Genomic DNA, 24,037 nt, shown 5'->3' with positions numbered 1-24,037 from the left:
TGCAGGGGATATGTGTTCGTGCCCCGGTCCGGGAGGATCCCACATGCCGCGGAGCGGCTGGGCCCGTAAGCCATGGCCGCTGAGCCTGCGCGTCTGGAGCCTGTGCTCCACAATGGGAGAGGCCACAACAGTGAGAGGCCCGCGTACTGCAAAAAAAAAAAAAAAAAAAAAAAAAAAAAGAGTCATGGGGAATATAGTCAATAATACTGTAGTAACTTTTTTTTTTGGCCACAACTTGCTGCTTGCAGGATCTTAGTTCCCCGACCAGGGACTGAAACGGGGGCCCAGCAGTAGAAGTGTGAAGTCCTAACCACTGGACCACCAGGGAATTCCCAATACTGTAGCAACTTTAATACTGTATTGCATGTTTGAAAGTTGCTAAGAGAATAAATCTTAAAGGTCTTTATCACAAGAAAAGAAAATTTTTTGTAACTATGTGTGGTGATGGATGTTAACTAGACGTATTGTGGTGATCATTTCACAATGCATACAAATATCAAATCATTATGATGGGGCTTCCCTGGTGGCGCAGTGGTAGAGAGTCCGCCTGCCGATGCAGGGGACACGGGTTTGTGCCCTGGTCCGGGAAGATCCCACATGCCGCGGAGCGGCTGGGCCCGCGAGCCATGGCCGCTGAGCCTGCGTGTCCGGAGCCTGTGCTCCGCAACGGGAGAGGCCACAACAGTGAGAGGCCCGCGTACCGCAAAAAAAAAAAAAATCATTATGATGTACTCCTGAAACGAATATAATGTTATATGTCAATTATACCTCAAAAACAAAAAACAAAAAACCAGGGACTTCCCTGGTGGTCCAGTGGTTAAGACTCTGTGCTTCCAATGCAAGGAGTGTGGGTTCAATCCCTGGTCAGGAACTAAGATGCCACATACCACATGGCATGGCCACGAAGATATTAAAAAACAAAAACAGAAAAAACAAGAAAACCAAACTACCGAGTGCAAGTGTGTGCAAGGCACAGTACCGATATTGGGAGGAAGAGCAAAGGTAAATGAGAGCGCACAGCACCGTTAAGAGCTGGTCAGGAGCACAGGGTCTGGAATAACCACATCTGGGTTCAAAACCTGGCTCTGCCCCTTACCACCTGTGGGACTGTGGGTAAATTACTTATCTGCCACTTACTAGCTATGACCTTGGACAAGTTTTTCAGTCTCTCTGTGCTTCCGTTCCCTCAACTACATAGTGGGGTGGCAGTATCTATCCTCCACGAGTTGATATATGTTAGGTGTCTAGAACGTGGCATGCATGACGTAAGTGATGATGACTGTCATCATCGTTAATATCTCAATCCCAGCTCTCTCATCACTAATGTGGGGACAAAATAATATATACTGCATGGCCTGGGGGTCATTAATTCAACAGATGTTTATTTGAGTGTTGGACACAGGAAAACCCCTCATGAAAACTAATTCTTAATATGTTATCAGTGGACCTTATATTCTGGGGAAGCTGTAGGGACCAAATGAGAGCCTCCATCCACAGTGCTGCACAGCGCCTGGCACTGAGTAAATGCTCATGAACTGCTTCCCACAAAGACGAAGATGAGAAGGAGGAAGAAAAGAAGGAGGACACTGATTTTTGCTCTCAGGGAACATGTGACCTGGTGCGGACTACAAGGCAGGACTGGACACAGGCGACCACACCTGCTAAACCTCCATGCGGTTTGCACATGTGCATTTAGCAGTGGTGAGTCAGCAGCAGAGTCAAGTGCTCAGGAGGGTTTGAGATCCGCCACAGCGTTTGCTGGCAGGAAGATGCCAGAGCTGCAGTGACCTCAAGTGTTCGGTGGCTAATTGTCATCATTATTTTCCTGCGCCCCATAAACCAAAGGGAATTGAAAAACTCTCCCTGGAGTGCCCAAACCTTCCCCAAACTGACTTAGTTACCATGGCAATGAAGGCTTCTCCTTCCAAAGGACCAAACCTCAAGATGTGAGCCAACAGCCCAGTGAGAAAATGTTTTTAAAAATGTGGTGCTTCTGTAAACATAATGAACATAAATCTTAATATTACTTAATGTAAAAATGAAACAACTTCATTTAGAATGTTTCTATTTCATTAGAAACTAATGTTAAAATGAACTATCCTAATATTATAAACCAAAGGACTCCTGCTACAGTAATATGAAAATACTAATTTTTCTTAAATATAAAAATGACACGAGGAAGTGTCAATTCCAAGAATATATTTAAAACAAAGATTTATTTTTAAAACTATCTGCATACCTTACTATATGACTAGGTGCTGCTATAAAAGCTTTACGTGTACGAACTAAGTCCTCATAACAATCTTCCATTACATCATCACCCCTATTATACAAGTGAGAAACTGGAGGTACAGAAAGGTGACATCATGCTTTAGACTTAGGTAGAACTCAGCTCTCAAACTGTGTAAATACGGCATTTTTTTTTTTGCTTTCTAAACTACAACATAATTATATATTTTTCACAGTTAGAACACCTCAAACAGAGAATTAAAATTGTCCCTAGAGCCTTGCAATCTGGGAGCCCAACCCAGCGGGTGTTAAAAATATCCATGCCAGCCTTACTCCCCCCAACCATCATATTCCTTTACCCTCAAGAGCCGGTCAGTCAAGCGGAACATTTATCCCGGCTTCTGCATTCTTCTCCACTCCTTCGCTGTCACCTTGTGACTTCTTTTCTCCCCCATGCTGACACCAGCATTCATTTTAATCTGATTTCATATGGACACAAATGCTGGGACAGCCCCAGCAGTCTCTCCCAGAACTTTGAACAAGAAACCTATATATTCAGGGAAATTAGTCTGCTTGCTTATGAGATGGGAAATCCAGACAACAAGATATTGGGGGGAGGGTACATCAATGAAGCATTTTTCTGTCTCTGTTTTTGCCGTGGAGTATCTGTGACTCATTTGAACTTCAGGTTTCTACTCACCAGCTGACAGGCATGCTTAATCCTCTCCACAATCCCATCAAGTCCCAAGTATTGTAAAGACAACCACAGTGGCAGGGCACGGAGCTTGTCTGTTGGCTTATTTGATGTAAGACCGGCAACCAAAGTCTAAAAAAGCCAATATGGGTTTATTAATCAAAGCCAATGAAATCACATAGCAGAACTAACTAGTTACCATTTACTATACACTTAGTTTGTGTCAGATGCTATGCAGGCACTTGGCTTGCATTATTCATTTGATCATCAAACAACTCCATGAGGTAAGTATTCTAGGCAACTTAGCTCAGAGACCTTGCTTTGTCTAAGGGTTCACAGCTAAGGTGTGGCAAAGCCGGGATGAGAATCCAAATGGGTTCATCCCAGAGCTGGAGCTCTTAGCCATTCAAGAGGCAGCCCCTCCCAAGGCTGTTCTGGGCATCCTCAAACACCTGGCCATTATCACCTGAGCAAGGTATTAACTGTTTAAGAAGAATCAATGAAAGCTTATTTTGTATGTGCCTCTCACTAACTGATCCACTAACAAGAACCACCACTATGCTTTTTTTTTTTTTTTTTTTTTTTTTGCGGTATGCGGGCCTCTCACTGTTGTGGCCTCTCCCGTTGCGGAGCACAGGCTCTGGACGCGCAGGCCCAGCGGCCATGGCTCACAGGCCCAGCCGCTCCGCGGCATGTGGGATCTTCCCGGACCGGGGAACGAACCCGTGTCCCCTGCATCGGCAGGCAGACTCTCAACCACTGCGCCACCAGGGAAGCCCCCCACCACTATGCTTTTAAAAACTATATCATGTTACAACCTTTTAGACAATGTGGATCAAGAACCTTAAAATACTCTTAGTCATTATTAATTCCACTTCTGGGAACCCAGTCTAAGGAATAATTTGAAACACAGAATGATGCTCATTATTTTAGTAACAAAAATTTGAAAACAGCCTAAAAGTTCACAAATGGAGAATGATTAAATAACTGTGGTACTCAAGTGATGGAATATTACACAGTGATAAAAGGTTTTTCATACACATGGGGTAGTATGGGGAGACTAAATAGAAAAATATATATGCATAGTTTCATTTATGTTAAAAACATTCTTTTCAAAAAAAAGAAAAGCCACAGAGCTAACATTAAGGAAAATGTTCACTTTTTCCTTCTTCTGTATTTTGCCCCCAGACCCAATGATTATTAGCCACTCCCCACTCCCTCCCAGTGAGAGTAAGCTTACCAAGGCAGGATCGTCGTGCTTATAAAGCGTCACAGCAGGAACTGCTGGCAAACCCAGCCATGGGCCTGGAGTCAACGTCATGCTGTCACATTTGGTTGCAGCCTACCACAGAGAGAACACCTTCTTGTTAGACTATCAGGATACACTAAACCCAACACCTTTCTCCATTCATAAAAACTGTGAAAAGCCATCAGGGATTAAGTGATGTTAAATTCCTTCTTAAAAACACAGTATTTAGTAAATCAACAACATACCAGCACTGATGAGGAGACATAACCTAGAGCCAATGTCGCCAGATTCACACTGGAAGAAAACACACAGACCTAAGAACTAATTATTTACTGCTGCTTATTCACTAAGTACATACTTTAAATTAAAAAAAAATTTTTACAAAGGGCTGTGCTGTTCCACACTGACATTTACATGTCTTTCAGCTGTGTTGGTAGCTTTTATAACAGCAACATAAAGTGTGGTACATATACAACTTTCAGGAAAACCTGGAAAATGCATTTTAATCAAAACGTATTTCAGGGGGTGACTTCTACTTACTTAGTGTAATGGGTGTCTTATTTTATATTATTTTATATCTTTGGTAGATACCAGTATTATTTCCCAGTCATCATTCTCTCCCAGAGGGACAATATTAAAAAGCAACGCACCGTGTATGTGTATGATGTCCTGGAAATGGACTACTTGGGCTGTCCTGCATCCTCTCCCCTCTCTTCTCTTAGCAGCGCTCCAACGGCCCTCTAGGAAGCCACCCCAATCTCCTCTATGAGACCACAGCTTCACAAATCACCTAAACTATTAAGAGTGTTACATTTCCCTGGCCACAGCAATTGGCTCAGTATGAGACTCCTGCTGGGACTTCTGACCCTCTGCACACATCTGGAAAGGCGGATGGTGTTGCTTCAGCAACTCTGCACCAGAACAGGAAAGCCTATCTACAGACGGAGCCACCACCATGGAGGAACTTCAGCCAAGTGACCTGGCTGACGTGGTGCCTAAGGCCAATCCTAACACTGGTCTTCTTAGCTATGAGAGCCAATAAAACCTCTTCTTGCTTAAGCCAATTTGGGTAATTTTGTAACCTGAAAGCCAAAGAGCCCTTAGTGATATATATGACGACAAAGTGAGCTCCTCCTGGGCACTCTGCCAGCCCACCATGCAGCCAAATTCCCCTCCACTCACCCTTTCACGTGGAGCCATATGCCGTACTGCTCACAGAGCTCTTTCAAACGCCCAATCTTATCTGTGTGCCCTACTGCTGCAGTTCCTAGGATAAAACACACAAGAAAGGATACTAAAAGAAACAAGTATTTTCTGAGTCTTTGCAGCATGATAAAAGCTTCTATATACATTATCTCCCTATGAGAGAAGTAACACTGTGTCTCTGTTTTATTGAGATTTTCTTTGTGGACTGACTTAAAAGCAACTTTTGCAAGCTGGTTATTCAAGTTTTGAAGAGTGTGTATTGTTCATTATATGTATCTATAAAATCAAACTTGTTAACTGTGTTATTTAGAACCTCTATATACTTATTTTCTATTTACTTGATCTGTTGTTTCATGAGAAATATATTCAAGTCTCCCACCAAGATTGTGGTTTTGTCAATTTATACTTGTATTCTATCAACTTTTCCTTTATATATTTCAAAGTTATATTCATAAGCATTCATACCTGTTGTATCTCTGAGTAGATGCCATGAATTATTAATATGAAGTCTATTTTATCTCACAGCAACCTTGCTACAGTACTTTTGTTTCGTTAGCATTTGCCCAAGATATTCCTTTTCCACACTTACTTTTTGTCACTTTCTGGGTTATTTTTATTTAGGTGTGCTCTCTATAAAAAATACATAGATGAATTTGTTTTGTTTCTTTTAACCCAATTTGAGAGGTCCTTTGTGTGTTTTTTGCTTGTTTTGTTTTTTGGTTTTTGCTGCACTGCACAGCTTGTGGGATCTCAGTTCCCTGACCAGGAATTGAACCCTGGCCATGGCAGTGAAAGCACAGAATCCTAACCACTAGACCACCAGGGAATTCCCGAGAGGTACTTTGTTTTAATGTAGAAAGCATTCTGAAGTCAGTTGAAACATATTACACACTTTAACCCATTCCCTCGGTAATCTGTTTACACTGCAGGCTTTGCTGGGCAGATCCTCCTCACAGAGCCTTTAGTAAAATGCACAGTCACACATTCTCCCAACTGTCCTAAATTTCCAGTTAGCAGAACCCACCTAACAAGATTTCAAATGCTCATCAACAAACACAACTAATACAAGTGCTTCTTTTGCAGGGGTTATGCCGGAAAAGGGCTGACAACTCCACTCCTCCCCCTACCCAAATTTGTCTCAAATTAAAAAAAAAAAATCTAAAATGACACATTTAGTTTAGCTGAAACAAGATCAAAGGCCAATGCATGGGTTGTGTCACATGAGCCATCAAAACATAAAGCATTGTGCCATGTTTAAGTGACTGGACCACATTCAGACTCACTTCCTTTTTTGGCAACGCCCGCTTGCTAACCACTGGGACGTGCACTCTGGTGACGGCAATGTAGTCACACTGGTAAACCACTCTGCAGCCTCTCCCATCTATTAAGTGATTGATAGTAGACTGGTTGTTTCTTTTTAAACATACAATATACTAAGGCAGGCAGGAAGTAGTAGTTTTTCTGCTGGCAACAAGGTGGATATGTGTTTTTTCTGTTTATTATTATTTTTTAAAATAATTAGCTTTACTGATTGAAGTATAATTTACATACAATAGAATCCACTCATTTAAGGGTATGGTTCAATGAATTTTGACAAATACAGTGTGCAACCACCATCACCCCAAAAGTTCCCTCATCCCCCCTGAAGTTTCACCCTTCTCTCTACTCCTCACTGGCCCCAGACAACTGTGATCTGTTTTCTGTCACCGTAGTTTTATCTTTCTAGAATTTCATATAAATGGATCATACACTATGTAACTTCTTTCATGTTTGGATTTTGGCACTTAGAATGCTTCTGAAATTCATCTGTGTTGATATGCGTGATCAGTAGTTATTTCCATTTATTGCTTAGTATCCCATGATATGTTTATACTACAATTTGTTTATCCATTCATCAAGGGAAGGGCATCTGGGCTGTTTTCAGTTAGGAATATTGCATCCCTAACTGATGGGATAGTTCCAGTTACTCTGCAGCATCACCAGTGTTTGGCATTGTATTTTTTTATGTTCTCCATTCTAACAGATATATAGTAGTAGCTCATTGTGGTTTTATTTTGCATTTCTCTAAGCATCTTTGCAAGTGCTTATACGTTCATATATTTTCTTTGGCAAAGTGTCTACTCAAATCTCTTGTTCACTTTAAAAACTGTACTGTTGGGCCTCCCTGGTGGCGCAGTGGTTGAGAGTCCGCCTGCCGATGCAGGGGATACGGGTTCGTGCCCCGGTCTGGGAGGATCCCATATGCCGCGGAGCGGCTGGGCCCGTGAGCCATGGCCGCTGGGCCTGCGCGTCCGGAGCCTGTGCTCCGCAACGGGAGAGGCCACAACAGTGAGAGGCCCGCGTACCGCAAAAAAAACAAAAAAAAACTGTACTGTTTACCTCCATAATACTGAATTGTAAAACTTCCTTATATATTTTGGATATAGTCTTTTGTCAGAAAAATGTTTTGCAAATATTTTCTCCCAGTCTGTTATTTGCCTTTCCATTTTCTTCTTCTTTTTTCTTTTTTTTGTGGTACGCGGGCCTCTCACTGCTGTGGCCTCTCCCGTTGCGGAGCACAGGCTCCGGACGCGCAGGCTCAGTGGCCATGGCTCACGGGCCCTGCTGCTCTGCGGCATGTGGGATCTTCCCGGACCAGGGCACGAACCTGTGTCCCCTGCATCAGCAGGCGGACTCTCAACCACTGCACCACCAGGGAAGCCCTTGCCTTTCCATTTTCTTACGAGGGTCTTCTGGATAGCAAAAGCTTCTTTTTCTTTTCTTAATTGAAGTATAGTTGATTTACAATGCTGTGTTAGTTTCAGGTATACAGCAAAGTTATTCTTTTTCAGATCCTTTTCCATTACAGGTTATTACAAGATACTGAATATAGTTCCCTGGACAGCAAAAGCTTTTTTTTGTTGTTGTTGTTGTTTTTTTGAAAGCAGTATTGACTTTATTGCCTTTTTGAAATCTGATTCGATCATTGTAATGTAATCATCCGTATAAATCTGTGCTTATCCTAAAGATAATCAGGATACCACAAGAACTATACAACTTTTTTTTTCTGCTTTATAACAAATTTAATCAGTTATACATATACATATGTTCCTATATCCCCTCCCTTTTGCGTCTCCCTCCCACCCTCCCTATCCCACCCCTCCAGGCGGTCACAAAGCACCGAGCTGATCTCCCTGTGCTATGCGGCTGCTTCCCACTAGCTATCTACCTTATGTTTGGTAGTGTATATATGTCCATGCCGCTCTTTCGCTTTGTCACAGCTTACCCTTCCCCCTCCCCATATCCTCAAGTCCATTCTCTAGTAGGTCTGTGTCTTTATTCCTGTCTTACTCCTATGTTCTTCATGACACTTTTTTTCCTTAAATTCCATATATATGTGTCAGCATACAGTATTTGTCTTTCTCTTTCTGACTTACTTCACTCTGTATGACAGACTCTAGGTCCATCCACCTCATTACAAATAGCTCAATTTCGTTTCTTTTTATGGCTGAGTAATATTTCATTGTATATATGTGCCACATCTTCTTTATCCATTCATCTGATGAAGCAAAGGCTTTTAATTTTTTTTTAATTTATTTATTTTGGCTGCGTTGGGTCTTCTTTGCCGCACACGGGCTTTCTCTAGTTGTGGCGAGTGGAGCTACTCTTTGTTGCAGTGCACGGGCTTCTCACTGCAGTGGCTTCTCTTGTTTTGGAGTGGGGGCTCTAGGCGCACGGGCTTCAGTAGTTGCGGCACGTGGGCTCAGTAGTTGTGGCACACGGGCTTAGTTGCTCCGTGGCATGTGGGATCTTCCCGGACCAGGGCTCAAACCTGTGTCTCCTGCACTGGCAGGCAGACTCTCAACCACTGTGCCACCAGGGAAGCCCAAAAGCTTTTAATTTTTGATAAAGTCCAATTTATGGTTCTATCTTTTGTGTCCTAAGAAATCTCTGTCCTAAGCCAAGGTCATAAAGATCTTTCTATATTTTCTCCTAGAAGCTTTATTGCTTTGGCTCTTACGTTTAGACCTATGAACTATTTATAATTAACATCTGCATACAGAATGAGGTAAGGGTTGAGATTCAATTTTTTTCCATATGGATATCCAATTGATTCAAGACCACTGGTGGAAAATATCCTTCTTCTCTTAAATTATCTTGGCATCTTTGTAAAAAAAACAAACAAACAAGTGCCCATATTTCTATGAGTGAGTCTGCTCTCTTCACTTAATCTCACACTTTTTTTTTTTTTTTTATCTCACACTCTCTTATTTGTAGCTGTACAGTAAGTCTAAAAGTCAGATAGGATAAATCTTCCAGTGTTGTTCTTTTTCACAATTATTTAGCTCTTCTTAGATCCTTTTATGTCCATATAAATTTTAGAATCAGCTCATCAATTTCTATAAGAAATTGGAAGTCTGCTGAGATTTTGATAAGGATTGAGTTGAATCTATAGATTAATTTGGGGAGATGTGACTTAATAATATTGGGTCTTTCAACCCATGCACATGGCATATTGTTCCATTTATTTGGGTCTTCTTGAATTTCTCTCAGCAACATTCTGTAGTTTTCAGCGTACATATCTTGCATTATTTTGTTAAATTTATCCATAAAGGTTTTTTTCTTGATGCTATTATGAATGGCATTTAAATTTCAATTTCAGTTGTTCATTGCAAGCTTGATAGATCTGCTTATTAGTTCCAATGGCTGTTCTTTGTGGTTTCCTTAGGACTTTCTACCTATACAATCATGCCATCTGCAAATAAAGACAGTTTATTCTTCCTTTCCAAACTGTATGTCATTTAATTATTTTTCTTGCCTTACTCCACTGTCTAGAGCTTCAAGTACAATGCTGAATACAATCTGGTGAGCACAGCAGAAAGTGGTAGTTGACCTGCTCTCTCAAAGGTGGACATTTAAATGTGACATTAAAAAATTTAATTTAGGGCTTCCCTGGTGGCGCAGTGGTTAAGAATCCACGTGCCAATGCAGGGAACATGGGTTTGAGCCCAGGGCCAGGAAGATCCCATATGCCGCAGAGCAGCTAAGCCCATGCGCCACAACTACTGAAGCTTGTGCGTCTAGAGCCCGTGCTCTGCAACAAGAGAAGCCACCGCAATGAGAAGCCCACACATGCAACGAAGAATAGCCCCTGCTTGCTGCAACTAGAGAAAAACCCGCGTGCAGCAACAAAGACCCAACACAGCCAAAAAAAAAAAAAAAAAATTTCAATTTAGAAAGGAAGCATATGAAGGAACAGAGAAGCACAACCTAAATGAAAAAGTATATACACACAAACAAGAACTCCCAAAACAAACCAACAATTAAGGGAATCTAATGAGCTAAAACTTTAGTATTGTAATTCTCACCACAGTGCTGATACCAACCTTCCTTAAACATGTGGCACACAAACATTCTTAAGACTTGATCTCTTTTAGGCTAACTACCTAGCCTCTTTCTTATATGTCCAAAATGGAAGATTCAGGTTCATGATACCTACCAGCATTTGCAACAAGCAACAGGGGCAGTTTTCCTCGTTCTATGTCATCTTTAATCAGTTTCTCCAGGAAGGCAACGTCCTGGGATTGAAAGACAAACCACAAAAACATGAGACAACCAGCATAAGAGCATATACACTGAAAAATTATAACTTCTAAAAGAAGCAGATGACTCTCAAAATTCATCAAAGCAATTCTTTTCTTGACAATTTTCCTTTTTTCTCCAATCATAGTTGTGAAAATAAAATCGTTTTCCTTGAAGACTAACTAGAAAAATCAGTTAAATGAGATTAAAGTTAGAAACTGCATATACAGAACCAACATGTCTCTAGTTTTAAACATTTACAATAAAAAAAATGTTCTCTCAACCCCCCAAAAAAACAACCAAAAATGTATCTCTGATATTACTCATTGATGTATCTGAACCAGAAAATCTAACTACCTTGAAAAAGAAATGCAGAACCCTAAAACCTATCCCTTTTGCTTCTGACTTCAGTATGGGAAGGCTTATCACTTGCATGTCTGAAAATAAGTAGAATCCAATGCCAAGGATTACAATAATCAAAATCTGCCCATTCATAAATCCAGGCAACAGTGATAACCATTTGAAAGAATGAGCTTTAGAAGGTATTCCTGAGGCTTAATTGGACTCCATGTTTCTACTTAAAACAGGCGATACAGTGATTACAAGATTCCTTAAGAGCCAGGTGCTCCTCACCTTTATGCCAGCCGACCTTCCTGGACATTCAAACCCGGCAGCATGTATTATGCAATGGGAAGATCTAAGCAATTCATGAATAAGCTAATAATTATCTGGAGGCCAGCAAACAGAACTGCAGTTTAAAGGAAGGTACGGTTTCAAAACACAATTCTTTATTATTTTATAAACCTAAAGAACTCACCATCTGATGCTGGGATCCAAACACAGTGTTACAGGGCACACGACACAAACAGGGGAAGGGCAAGCCAAGCTGCAAGAAGAAACATGCAATTTTACAAGAAAGATCTTTGTCACCATTCCCTTATGTCCCCAAAAGATTGTGGCTCTAAGTCACAATTATTCTTTTTAAATATTCTCTCTCCTTAGGAACTCTTAATATGAGCATTTGGGGGGATAATTTTGAATCCTTCCTCCAAGGATTAGTGGTAAATAACACCGGCTAAAGGCATTCAAAGTACAATATCTTACTTATGGGTCCACCCATTCCTAAAAAGCAATAGATATGGACTAGCAGATGTACATATCTTGAGAGAAATGAAGTCAGCGTATGGAGACAGTAATTGTCAAATAAATTTTATATTCCTAATTTTTAGCTTCCAAATCCTTAAGAAGTATATGTTTTAGGAATTTTTTTTAACATTTGCAGCATATTGCTCTGTATAACTAAAACTTGGAAGCATTTAAGGACCAAAAATTTAACGAGCACTTTATTCACACTTTTTCCCCTTAAAGAATTTTTCTTTTAAATTATGAAAGTGAAACCCAAGTAAAACACACAATAAAAAATTATAGGAATTAAAAGTGAAGATTCCCCCCCCATAAGCCACCAATCTACTGCTGTTAACAGGTTAGTATAGAACCTTGCAGATAATTGCTAGGCAAAAATATATATATTTATATAAATATATTTTTCTAGGTATAAAAAACATATGCATGTAAGCATGTACACACTTTTTAAAACATGAACATGACTATTCTGCCACCTACCTTTCCCCCTTAACAGAACACTCTCACACATCTTTTGCAGATTGGACTGCTGTTCCAAGGGAGCTTTGGGTCCATAAGAGCCTGGCCTACAGTAGGTACTCAATAAGTAATTTGTTTCATGTTTCTACAGAGATATTATAAAACTCCTTATTTTGTACACCCTCAAGAAGAGGACATAATTTCTTGCCACCAATGACCACAGCTCAGAATCAACTTAAGCCCTGAAGTTTCCCCTATGTATCTCCCTGGACTCCTCCATCTTACAAAAGACAACCCCTCCAATCCTATGGGTTTTACTTTAAAACATTCTTAGCCAAGAGGCTTAACAGGTTCTTGGCTCAAGGTAGCCCCGTAATCAGGCTACCATGAACTTTAAAAAATGGTAATGCTCTTTGATCTAATAATTCTAGACTGGCTCTGAAAAATCCATCTGAGGAATACAACCCAAAGTATAGAAAAGCTTCATGCACAAAGATGTCCATAACAGCACTATACAAAGAGCACTTCCTCAAAATGGTCATAAAAAGCAAAAGAATGGAAACACTCTAATTGCCCAAAAGGGAAACAGTTAAAATACTATACACTCACTTGAAGGAATATTATGAAGACATTAAAAACATACTTTACTTTGGAGAACTGGTAAAACATGATATGAACCTATATAACAGTAAGTGAAAAAAGCCAGATATAGCTATGTAAAAACATACATACTCTCTGATTAAGCCAAGTCTGAAAAGAAATAAAGTAAAATGTTGACTGTGGTTGCCTTTGGGCAACTAAAAAAAAATACATATATATATATATCTAAATGTATTAATACACATTTATACATAATAATGACAAAACAAGCATATAAGAAAATCACCTTTCTTTTCACTTGAAAAAAACAGCAGCTAAAGAAAAACCTCCAGGACAGAACAAAACATCCTTTCTTTAAAATATCCACCTTATGCCACATTACCTGATTACAGAGGTACTGGCCCAGGCCAGGCCTAGCAGCAGCACTTAGATATATAACAGGCGTCTTGTTATATAACACATTGAACCCATCCACCACAAAGTCTTCATAACGGGAATGAATGGCAAGCCTACAGATCTTTGCAAGTCCTTCTCTTTCTTCTTCATGGAAATAAGCACAGCCATTTTCATACCTGTTAAGAGACACCCATATGTCAGTATGTTCTTATCTCTGATATTATATCCCAGTCTTATAACCATGGAAGTAATTCTTTTCTCAACCTGGAAACTGTTACCCAGATCAGTGAAAGGACATAGGAATCACCCTCATCTCAGAGGGCTGACACCTCACTGCAGCTGGAGGTTATAAAGAACAGAGGCAATGACCCCTCATCCACACCCAGCTCCAGAAAGAGCAGAAACTATGAAAACCAGTAGAGAATGGGAATCCCTCAGATATAAAAAGGCTGAAGATCATGGACTGGCTTACTTTACAAGAAAGCCAGCACTGGATAATGCAGGCATGGTTCTTAGTAGTTTCAGCCCTAAAACATCCAAAGTTAAGTAAAACTGTCAAAAATGCTAGTCAGGCTAACTTTTGTTTTCACTAATATCTGCCTGGGACATTTTATTCTTCTCAATCTCCAAAAAGAAGGACAGAAGATTTTCAGTTACAGGTATTGGATTTTTATTAGAACAGAAGAAAATTTCTCCTTTGCCATATAGTTAGGCAAACTACTCTCGCCAGGTCAAGCTCTTTCCCAGCATCTGAAAACAAGTCTCGCAAGTTAAATGTTCCAACGTTAGGTAAACATTCCTTTTCCATAAACGTAATAGCATAAATAAACACAGAATACCATTGGTCCCATTTCTTCTACTGACTCCTTAGTCTGCTAGAATTCCTTAATAATGCCAATATTATCACAGTATAAAGCAAATTTCAATTTCATAACACATACTCATCTTCCTTATGACAGCATTTCCTTTCTACTAAAGCACAGCTAATACTTTGATTAAAAATACCTGAACCTATTTCACTGCTGTACCTTCTATCAACATGTGCCAATTAGGAATCTTAAGAACAAGTAACTGTGGACATTATCCAACATGTATGTGCTCATGTCCTCAGCTCTTTACATATGTTAATTCATTAGTTCATTTAATCCTCACAACAATGTCATCAAATAGATATTAAGGCTATCCCCATTTCATAGATAAGGAAACTGAGGCATGGAGTGGTTAAGCAACGCTTCCAAGAGGAAAGGGAAGAGGCAGAGCTGAACCCAGGTAGCATAGCTCCAGAAAAGAGATCTCTCACAGTCTATACCCAACGCATAAATGTCTTTACCAGAAACTAAAAACTTATTACCTGAAAATTCTGCAGAGCCATAAGGTAGTGTCTGAAAGTATCCTAGTTGTAAGTTTTCTCAGCTTCTCTTTGTCCAGAGTTGAAATGTAAGCTCCCAGACTGTGCCCCAACAAAGCTATATGACCTTGTTCTCCAATATTCTGGATTCTGTTAATCAAATTTTATTAGATTAAAAAAAAAGTATTAGTCAAAGCATAAATAAATAAAACATAGAGACACATTATTCCACAGAAATTTCTGTCAGACTTGAAATGCATTTAATGGCCTAGAAGGCAGACACTGAGATACATTTAGAAAATTCAATGCATAAGGTATTAATAGTTTGGGGGGAAATTTTTTTTTTAATTCAAGTCCTAGGAGATAAATATCCTTTTTTATTGAATACCAATCAAATACACAAACTGTTTTTGAATAATTTTCTCCAAAAAAGTTTTTTTAATTAAATACCAGTTGAAGAACTATGGAGAGTACAGCTAAAATGTGCAGAAAATTTAAGAATCAATAGACGAAGATCAATTCCCTGCATTAAATAGCTATTTATAACAATACAGCACATTCAAGGGGAACTAGGTATTGTTTTACACTTTACTAAAGTGGATGGACTAATTTCCCTTATAAAGAATAAATGTAAAAAGAAAAAAACAAAAAATTGACAGGATACTGGGCAAAGGAGACAGTTCATAGAATAGGAAATATAAATGGGTCTTAAAACATACAAAAAGACACTTAATCTGGTTCATAAGAAAAATGCAAACTAAAACTATGCTGAAATATCATTTCTCACCTATCAGACTGGCAACGATCCTTAAGTCTGCTAATACCCTTTCGGGCAAAGGTGTGGGGAAAGATGTACTCTCACACATTATGGGTGGGAATGTGAAGTGGCACAATTCCACGAAGGGAAATTTGGCAAATTTACAAATGCACAAACTTATCTGGCCCAGCAATCCCACTTCTAGGACTTTAATCTACAGAAACACTTCTTCTATGAGAAATGACACATGTACAGAGTTACTGGCTGTAGGAATGTTTTTAAGAGTAAAACATGAAAAGGAGACTAGTTAAATAAAATATGGCTTATCCATTCAGAGTAACACTAAACAGCTCTTAAAGGAGAAAGCTCCTTGTATACTGCTATGCCAGGAACTCCAAGACATAAATGAAAAAAGCAAGGCACAGAACAACATGCATAGTATTTAGGTACTGGAGGGGGTGAGCACAGACATTTTGCTTGGGTGTACATACACATGAAGTATCTCTGACGAATACACAAGAAACTGGCAACTTATCTCTAGGAAGGAGAACAAGGCAGGGAGGCAGAGGTAAGAAGGAAAATTGCCTTTGTATATATACCTTTTCTATCTTTTGAAATTTGAACTGGAAGAATGAATTACTTACTCCAAAAAAATTAAATTTAAAACTATTAAAGAGAGAATGAAACTAAATAAATTGCTTGATAGATGCACAAACAGAAATAAAATAAACAGATGATTCACAGACAACATGGCCTGCCACCAATGAATTCAGCTGCAGCACTTCTCAGCAATCAGAGGCGGAAGCACAGGAGCAGTCAGAAACAGAAAAGCACACAACAGCCATTCTCTGGCCCCTGTGCCAGCCCCTCCCTAAGACACAAGACCATAAAAACGACAAGATTTTAGTAAATGACTTCCTTTTACAAAATATATTATCTAAAATATGTCAATGTCTCTCTGAAGAAACTGATCATTTTAATATCACATGTAACTAGGAATTAAATATAGCTTATTACTGCAGCAACTTGTGAGAATGCAATCATTATCAAAATCAAGAACACATATACTTTCAAACAGAAGCTGCCAACTGTTCTCCATTACCGGGTACTCTGGGGCTCCTCATCTTCATCTCCGTGCATCAGATTCTGAACTAACTGGAGGATGCTCACCATGTCTTGTCCACTGCGGAACAGAAAAACAGCTGACAAACAGGTGGAAACAGCACACATCCCTCACCGGTCTCTCACTATTTTCTCTCGTCTAAACTAGCTTGACATGCTTTCTTTTTTAACTGAGTAGCTACGAAAGAAATAATGTGTTTTGAGATACAGTATACATCATTTTTAAAACAAACCTCAAATTATCAACTGAATTCTGAATATAACCTTACTTGCGATTAAATCTTCTGCCTAAATATTAATTTGATTTTTAAAAATTTTCACCAGCTTTAGCAATATTTCTCTACCTGTTCATTTGAATCTTGGAGACTATTTAATAAGCATGTAATAAGGGCCGAAGTAGTCCTTATAAGCTGTTGGAAGCTCACAAAAGCAGCAAGAATACTCCAATGCCACTGGTGTATCTAGCTTCCCTCCACGTGGGAGTCTTGTCTGTTTGTTCTAACAGAGCCAAACATGAAATGCAAACATGATTTATTATTACCTCTTCCCCAAGCTGGGGAAACTGCAGATTCGCTTGCAGTGTAAACACTTACTTATACCCAAGGTATGTTTTTAAACGCTCATCACATGAGGAGGTGGAAACTTAAGAGAAGAACATGAAAGGTGAAGTTCTAAGCAATGGCAAGGCGACTTGTAAAACATGTGATGTCAAAATACTATCACTCTATTAATGAGAATGTGACTAATAAAAAGTTCTCTCTTTCGGGCTTCCCTGGTGGCGCAGTGGTTCAGCATCTGCCTGCCAATGCAGGGGACAAGTGTTCGAGCTCTGGTCCACGAAGATCCCACATGCCGTGGAGCAACTAAGCCCGTGCGCCACAACTACTGAGCCTGCGCTCTAGAGCCCGTGAGCCACAGCTACTGAAGCCCGTGCGCCTAGAGCTTGTGCTCTGCAACAAGAGAAGCCACTGCAATGAGAAGCCTGCACACTGCAAAGAAGAGTAGCCCCCGCTCACCCCAACTAGAGAAAGCCCATGCGCAGCAATGAAGACCCAATGCAGCCCAAAATAAATTAAAAAAAAAAAGTTATCTCTTTTCAAAAAGCACCATCGAAACAATGTCCCCAAACCTATCCTCCTCAAGGTGCCGACCTTCACGTGTGAGGGACTGTGATCCTTGGACATTGTGTAGAGATGATGCCACATGACCTTGAGCACGCTACTGAAACTCACGAAGCCCTACATTATACAACTGTGAGGATGCGGTTAGTCCATGGAAAGCACCGAATGCCACGCCTGGGGAAGTGCTATCTCAGGCGCTGACTATTAGCATTATTAGTGTGAATACTCCTGACCGGTGCCATTAATGCCCTCCCACTCTGAGAATTACAGATGTTCTTGGTAGTATGTCTTCTAGGGAAACTTCTGTGGGATGAGTGGAACCCTTTAATTCCCTTCAGTAGGCCTGGGATGAGGAGACTTATAAGATTTAGTTCCTGTTCTCAGTTGGAGAATGAACTTCACCCATAGAGGACTTCAAGTCAGCACCCTTCTTCTATAAGCAGGAGTGCTTATTTTAAAATATTAGTATCTGGGGACTTCCCTGGTGGCACAGTGGTTAAGAATCCACCTGCCACTGCAGGGGACACGGGTTCGAGCCCTGGTCCGGGAAGATCCCACATGCCGCGGAGCAACTAAGCCCGTGCACCACAACTACTGAGCCTGCGCTCTAGAGCCAGCGAGCCACAACTACTGAGCCCACGTGCCACAACTACTGAAGCCCGCGTGCCTAGAGCCCATGCTCTGCAACAAGAGAAGCCACTGCAATGAGAAGCCAGTGCACTGCAACGAAGAGTAGCCCCTGATTGCTGCAACTAGAGAAAGCCTGTGCACAGCAACGAAGACCCAATGCAGCCAAAAAAAAAAATTAGTATCTGGGTGTGTTAGATGTGACATTTATTGGCACACTGGGATCCTTCCTCTATACTATTCTTTTGCAACATACTTATTGTACATATTTATATTCAGGTCAAAGGACAACTTAAGGGAGTTGTACTATTTACCTACGTACAGTTTCCTGGTAATAAAAAAAATAATAAGTTTGTCTGAGGGAAACTGGGCCGGGACTTTAACTCCAGATTGAGTGCTAACATCCTGTGAAAATGTTAGTTGGATAACTACTTATTTTTCTGACCTCTTCCCTGCTAGCTCAAGTCACAAACACTTGACAGACTTGCTTTAGTTACCAAAAAATAAACCACTCTGCTAATAAATTAGAGTTGACATTTTCCTTTCATTTACTATGTAACAAAATTATAAATCTTATCAAGTTAAAATAACTCTCACAATAAAGCTCAGTCTGCCAAATAGATTACTGGTTTCAAGGATGAATCAAGTGTGATAGTTGAGTTATAATTATGAGTTTGCGTATCACTTTTGAGTTAAGAGGTTGTGTTAAACTCTGAATGGGAAAGGGGGAGAAACAGTAGGTTTAGCATTATCACCAACCAACCAATGGCATTTCAGTTTTCTGATGTTATACTGCATATAACTCTCAATTTGCTTTGTGCTCATTAAAACTAAAATTGTAAGTCAGTGATGGTAAAATCTTGGTTTAAAGAAAGTGTACACCCTAAGTAAAGGTACTTATCTTCATTGCCACCTACCTGCCTTGCAGTGGCCCTGGAATATCCCCTGATAGGAGCTTCTTTCCATTTTCCTCCTCTGTTCTTCTAATTTAAAGGAAATAAAAAACTGTTAACCTTCTAACATTTGAGCATGAACATGTGATAATGTTGCTCACAACCTCTTAGTACCTGATGTGAGATTTGAAACACACATCTTGCCTTCTCGTCCCAGCCCCCAGGCTGGGGTAGGGTTTAATTTCAGGAAAATAATATTAAAAATATAATAACACTTCAACCCACTTCTTGGTTAGCTGACGTCCTATATGACCTGAATATACAGTGAGAAGTATTTATAGATGCAAGTCAATATATTAAATAAATGAAACTCTTAGTAGGCAGAACTGAAAATTGTAAGTCCTGCCCCTTAATTTCAAAATCCTTTAATTACAAAGCACCTTATACCCAAGACAAATACCAATTTTAAAGTCAGCTGAAGCTAAGTGTGACATTCTGAAACCAAGAGGTGTCTTTTTTTTTTTCATCTTTATTGGAGTATAATTGCTTTACAATGGTGTGTTAGTTTCTGCTTTATAACAAAGTGAATCAGTTATACATATACATATGTTCCCATATCTCTTCCCTCTTGCGTCTCCCTCCCTCCCACCCTCCCTATCCCACCCCTCTAGGTGGTCACAAAGCACCGAGCTGATCTCCCTGTGCTATGCGGCTGCTTCCCACTAGCTATCTATTTTACGTTTGGTAGTGTATATATGTCCATGTCACTCTCTCACTTTGTCACAGCTTACCCTTCCCTCTCCCCATATCCTCAAGTCCATTCTCTAGTAGATCTATGTCTTTATTCCCGTCTTACCCCTAGATTCTTCATGACATTTTTTTTCTTAGATTCCATATATATGTGTTAGCATACGGTATTTGTCTTTCTCTTTCTGACTTACTTCACTCTGTATGACAGACCAAGAGGTGTCTTTAACAGAAGGAAACTAGTGCCACCAGTTTCATAGCAGGTTGAACACATTTAATGGGTTACTTCTGTTCCATAGGCTCACCTCTGACTGTCCTCTAGCATCTTCATGGCCTCCTTCAAGTTTTTTCCCATTTCAGCTAGTGTAGGGTCTGCTATCTGGGAAACAAATTTTCAAAAGGTTAAATTTTAACAACCCTCTATTACTTCTGCAACATAATTCATCCAGAAAAACTAAATGCAAGTCCATTTTCTTCTGGATTTATTATAAAATACCTGGATTATTAAAGAACATGTTTGATTTTAAAATTCCAACAGTACAAAGGTATAACATAAAAAAGTCCCACTCCCCAGGGGAGGCCACTTTTAAGTTTGACATGTATCTCTCCAAAGTTTCACTTTGCTCATATGCCCCTCTCCAAATTGCTTTTTTCTACTTTATAGTGAATATAGTTCCATGTCAGCAGGTCCACTTCATTCTTCTTAGTGGTTACACCTTTTTGCATCTGATGGATGTATTATAATTTACTGAACCAGTCCTGAATTAATGGACCCTTAGGTTATTTCAGTTTTTCACTATTAGAAGCAAGGTCCAGAAAAGTATGTATAGTATACTATTCATTTTACTGTTGTAGTAGGCTGAAAAATAGCCCCCCAAAGGATATTCACATCCTAATCCCTGGAATTTGTGAGCGTTACCTTATATGACAAAGTCTTTGCAGATGTGATTAAGGATCTTGAGATGGCACGATTACCCTGAATCATCCAGGTGAGCCCTAAATTCAATCACATATATCCACATGAGAGAATTGGAGGGAGACCACACAGAGAGAGAAGACTATGTGAAGACAGAGCAGAGAGAGATTTGAAGATGCTGGCCTTGAAACTGGAGTGATGGAGCCACCAAACAGGGAAGGATGGCTGGCAAGCAACATAAGCTGGAACAAGAAAGGAAGGGACACTCCCCCGGAGCCTCTGGAGGGAGCGCAGCCCTGCCAGCCCTTGATTTCAGCCCCGAGACAGTGATTTCAAACTTCTGGCCTCCAGGACTGAGAGAGAACATATTTCTGTTGTTCTAAGCCACCCAGTTTGTGCTCATTTGTTACAGCAGCCCCAGGAAACTAATACGCTCAAAGATCTGCAAGTGCTTCTAAAAACTCTGGGATGCTTACCCAAGCTAGCAATAGTGATTGACTCCAAAGAATGGCTACAGGGGTCAGAGGAAGTCTTTTTAGTTCATATCCTTTTGCTCCTTTTGGAATTTAGTACCACGTGTACATCTATCTCCCATTCAAAACATAAACAAAACAAATTTTTAAAAATTCTTGCAGAATTGAAACACTCATTTTCCTTTCTTTCTTCTTACATCTCCGTAAAAATTTTTAGAGACAATCTTGTTGCCCTGAATCTCTATATAGTATGAATTGGGATATAAACAATCACAGAAGCTCTCCCTTGATCCCCCCTTACTCTTCAAATACACTTCAAGTGTAGTTATCTGCTTTTCTCTTCATACTGTCTCTTGTACCTCGTAATAGTTTATACAATGTAGATGTGCAATGAGTGTATATTACCTTTAGTACTGTGTTACCTCCTCAAAATTGTTTTTTTTTAAAGAAATTCTACTGTTTATCAATGTAAGTATCAGAAAATATTAATTCTAGAAGGGACCTTAGGGGTCTAGTCCAGGGATTTCCCACCTGTGTTCTTCTCAGCCTTAAGACTCCTGGAAAGAACTTTGGGGAGAAGAGGTTGGGTAGCTGTAAAGTTTCACTTGTAAAAAGTTTCATTAAAAAGAAGAAAAAAAAGTATAAGCATGAAAACCTCTGATTCTGGTATAACATTTTAGAGAAGAGGAAACTAAGACTTAGAGAGGTACACTGACTTGCCTAGGCTCATGGAACTAATAAATGACAGAGAGGTGCCAGAACCCTGGTTTCCTGATGTGTTTCTGCCTGTTTCTATTACATCACACTGATTCTACAAGAGATTAGAAAATAATCACATAGCCACATCTGACCTGATTTTTACACGAGAAAAAAAAAAAAATCATTAAAAAAAACAGGTGTTTCCAATAAAAATCACGATTTAAATGTAAGCACCAGATGGGTTAGAGAGTAATCTAAAAGGGTCTCCATGCTCTCCATTAACAGTTCTGAGTAGGATGAGGAACAGATAATGGTCAAGAGAATTGATCTTGCCCCTCAGTCTGCTGGTCATGGTCCTTACCACCCTTATCTCCTGTGACACATCAATCCCTGATCATCTGGCCAAATGAAAAGATAAACAGTTTGCTTGATCAATTACACCTCCTTGTTTCATGCTTATAACATCTGCCCCATCTGAAATGTCCTTGTACCTTTTATCCACCTCTAACTACCTATTAAATCACAATTCACTACTTCTAAGAAACCCCCATGGATAAAACCATTTTCACATGTTCACATCCCCTCTAATGATATCGATATCATTTTTTCCTAAACCAAAAACCTGGACTCACTGCCTGACAAATGACTGTATTTATAGGGACAACAGGACGGAAGGCTTGAAACTGGGGCCATTCTAATATGCAACTGCCATTTATCCTCACGATTCTTTACATTCTTTACTATGAATTGTTTTATAGATGATCTTTCCAGTATAGGTATTCTCCCCAATTAGATTATACGCTTTTTGAAAGCAGCCATTCAGACTCCTACTAATTTTGACTTCTCTTATAAGACCAAGAATCTAAAGTCAGCTTGATTCTTGGGTTGTCATATTACCTCTGAAACCCCTTAGGAAGGCATGGCATATTGGATATCAACATACTGGCTCTAAGTTCAACACGGCTAACTTCTCCTATAACATTGAACAGATTTTTCAGTTAAGAATAGACAAAATAGTTGACTTAGTTTAGAAGCCACTTCATATGACAATACTTATTTTTAAACACCAGAATCACATGTGATGACAAGATGCTTACACTGAGAGAGGCAAGAGGGAAGTGCAGCTTCACATTTCTCCATTTGAGTCTCTCAAGACAGCAAGCACACACTCATTGAATGGAAAGGCTGACATGTAAATTGTTCTTGATCCTACTCTCTTTTAGGGAGTGAAGTGGGGACAGCGGGGAGTGGGTAGCGGGTGCGTAGGGAAAATAGCACTTTTAGTTAAATTTGAATCAATTAAATGTGAATATGATGTAGACCCTCACGTGCTTGTGTTAACGGGATAATCCAAAATATAAAATGTTATCCAGTTGCAGGATATTAGGCCTTAAGTCAAGAAATACTCTAAGGGGCTTCCCTGGTGGCACAGTGGTTGAGAGTCCGCCTGCCGATGCAGGGGCACGGGTTCGTGCCCCGGTCCAGGAGGATCCCACATGCCGCGGAGCGGCTGGGCCCGTGAGCCATGGCCGCTGAGCCTGCACGTCCGGAGCCTGTGCTCCGCAACAGGAGAGACCACAGCAGTGAGAGGCCCGCGTACCGCAAAATAAATAAATAAATAAATAAATAAATAAATACTCTAAGAAAAATATTTATAAATTGGTTCCTTAAACCATGCCTCCATAAGCTTCTATTAAGGGCAGCAACTACTTTCTTATTCACATTTCGTATCCTCAGTACCTGTTACAGTGCCAGAGTACTTGTGTGATAAATGTTAATAAATAATAGCAGGGTAA

The 24,037-nt window shown here is 39.9% G+C and overlaps 1 protein-coding gene across 1 annotated transcript in view; it reads right to left on the bottom strand.

The window, feature by feature from the left end:
* Positions 1 to 24,037, bottom strand: part of PDXDC1 (pyridoxal dependent decarboxylase domain containing 1) — a 54,231-nt gene that overhangs the window by 19,648 nt on the left and 10,546 nt on the right. Inside the window, exons 2-12 of the mRNA XM_081256349.1 lie at positions 20,459 to 20,532; positions 19,431 to 19,496; positions 16,746 to 16,826; positions 14,890 to 15,036; positions 13,525 to 13,714; positions 11,758 to 11,826; positions 10,858 to 10,936; positions 5,355 to 5,439; positions 4,418 to 4,466; positions 4,164 to 4,265; positions 2,930 to 3,055 (exon numbers count right to left, since the gene is read on the bottom strand). Of these exons, the coding sequence (XP_081112475.1) occupies positions 2,930 to 3,055; positions 4,164 to 4,265; positions 4,418 to 4,466; positions 5,355 to 5,439; positions 10,858 to 10,936; positions 11,758 to 11,826; positions 13,525 to 13,714; positions 14,890 to 15,036; positions 16,746 to 16,826; positions 19,431 to 19,496; positions 20,459 to 20,532 (1,068 nt within the window). The remainder of the gene's footprint in view (positions 1 to 2,929; positions 3,056 to 4,163; positions 4,266 to 4,417; positions 4,467 to 5,354; positions 5,440 to 10,857; positions 10,937 to 11,757; positions 11,827 to 13,524; positions 13,715 to 14,889; positions 15,037 to 16,745; positions 16,827 to 19,430; positions 19,497 to 20,458; positions 20,533 to 24,037) is intronic.

The sequence above is a fragment of the Mesoplodon bidens genome, assembly GCF_964165515.1.
Source record: "Mesoplodon bidens genome assembly, chromosome: 15".
NCBI lineage: Eukaryota > Metazoa > Chordata > Mammalia > Artiodactyla > Ziphiidae > Mesoplodon > Mesoplodon bidens.
Note: the sequence above shows the minus strand (reverse complement) of the source record. Positions and strands in the feature narration are given on the sequence as shown.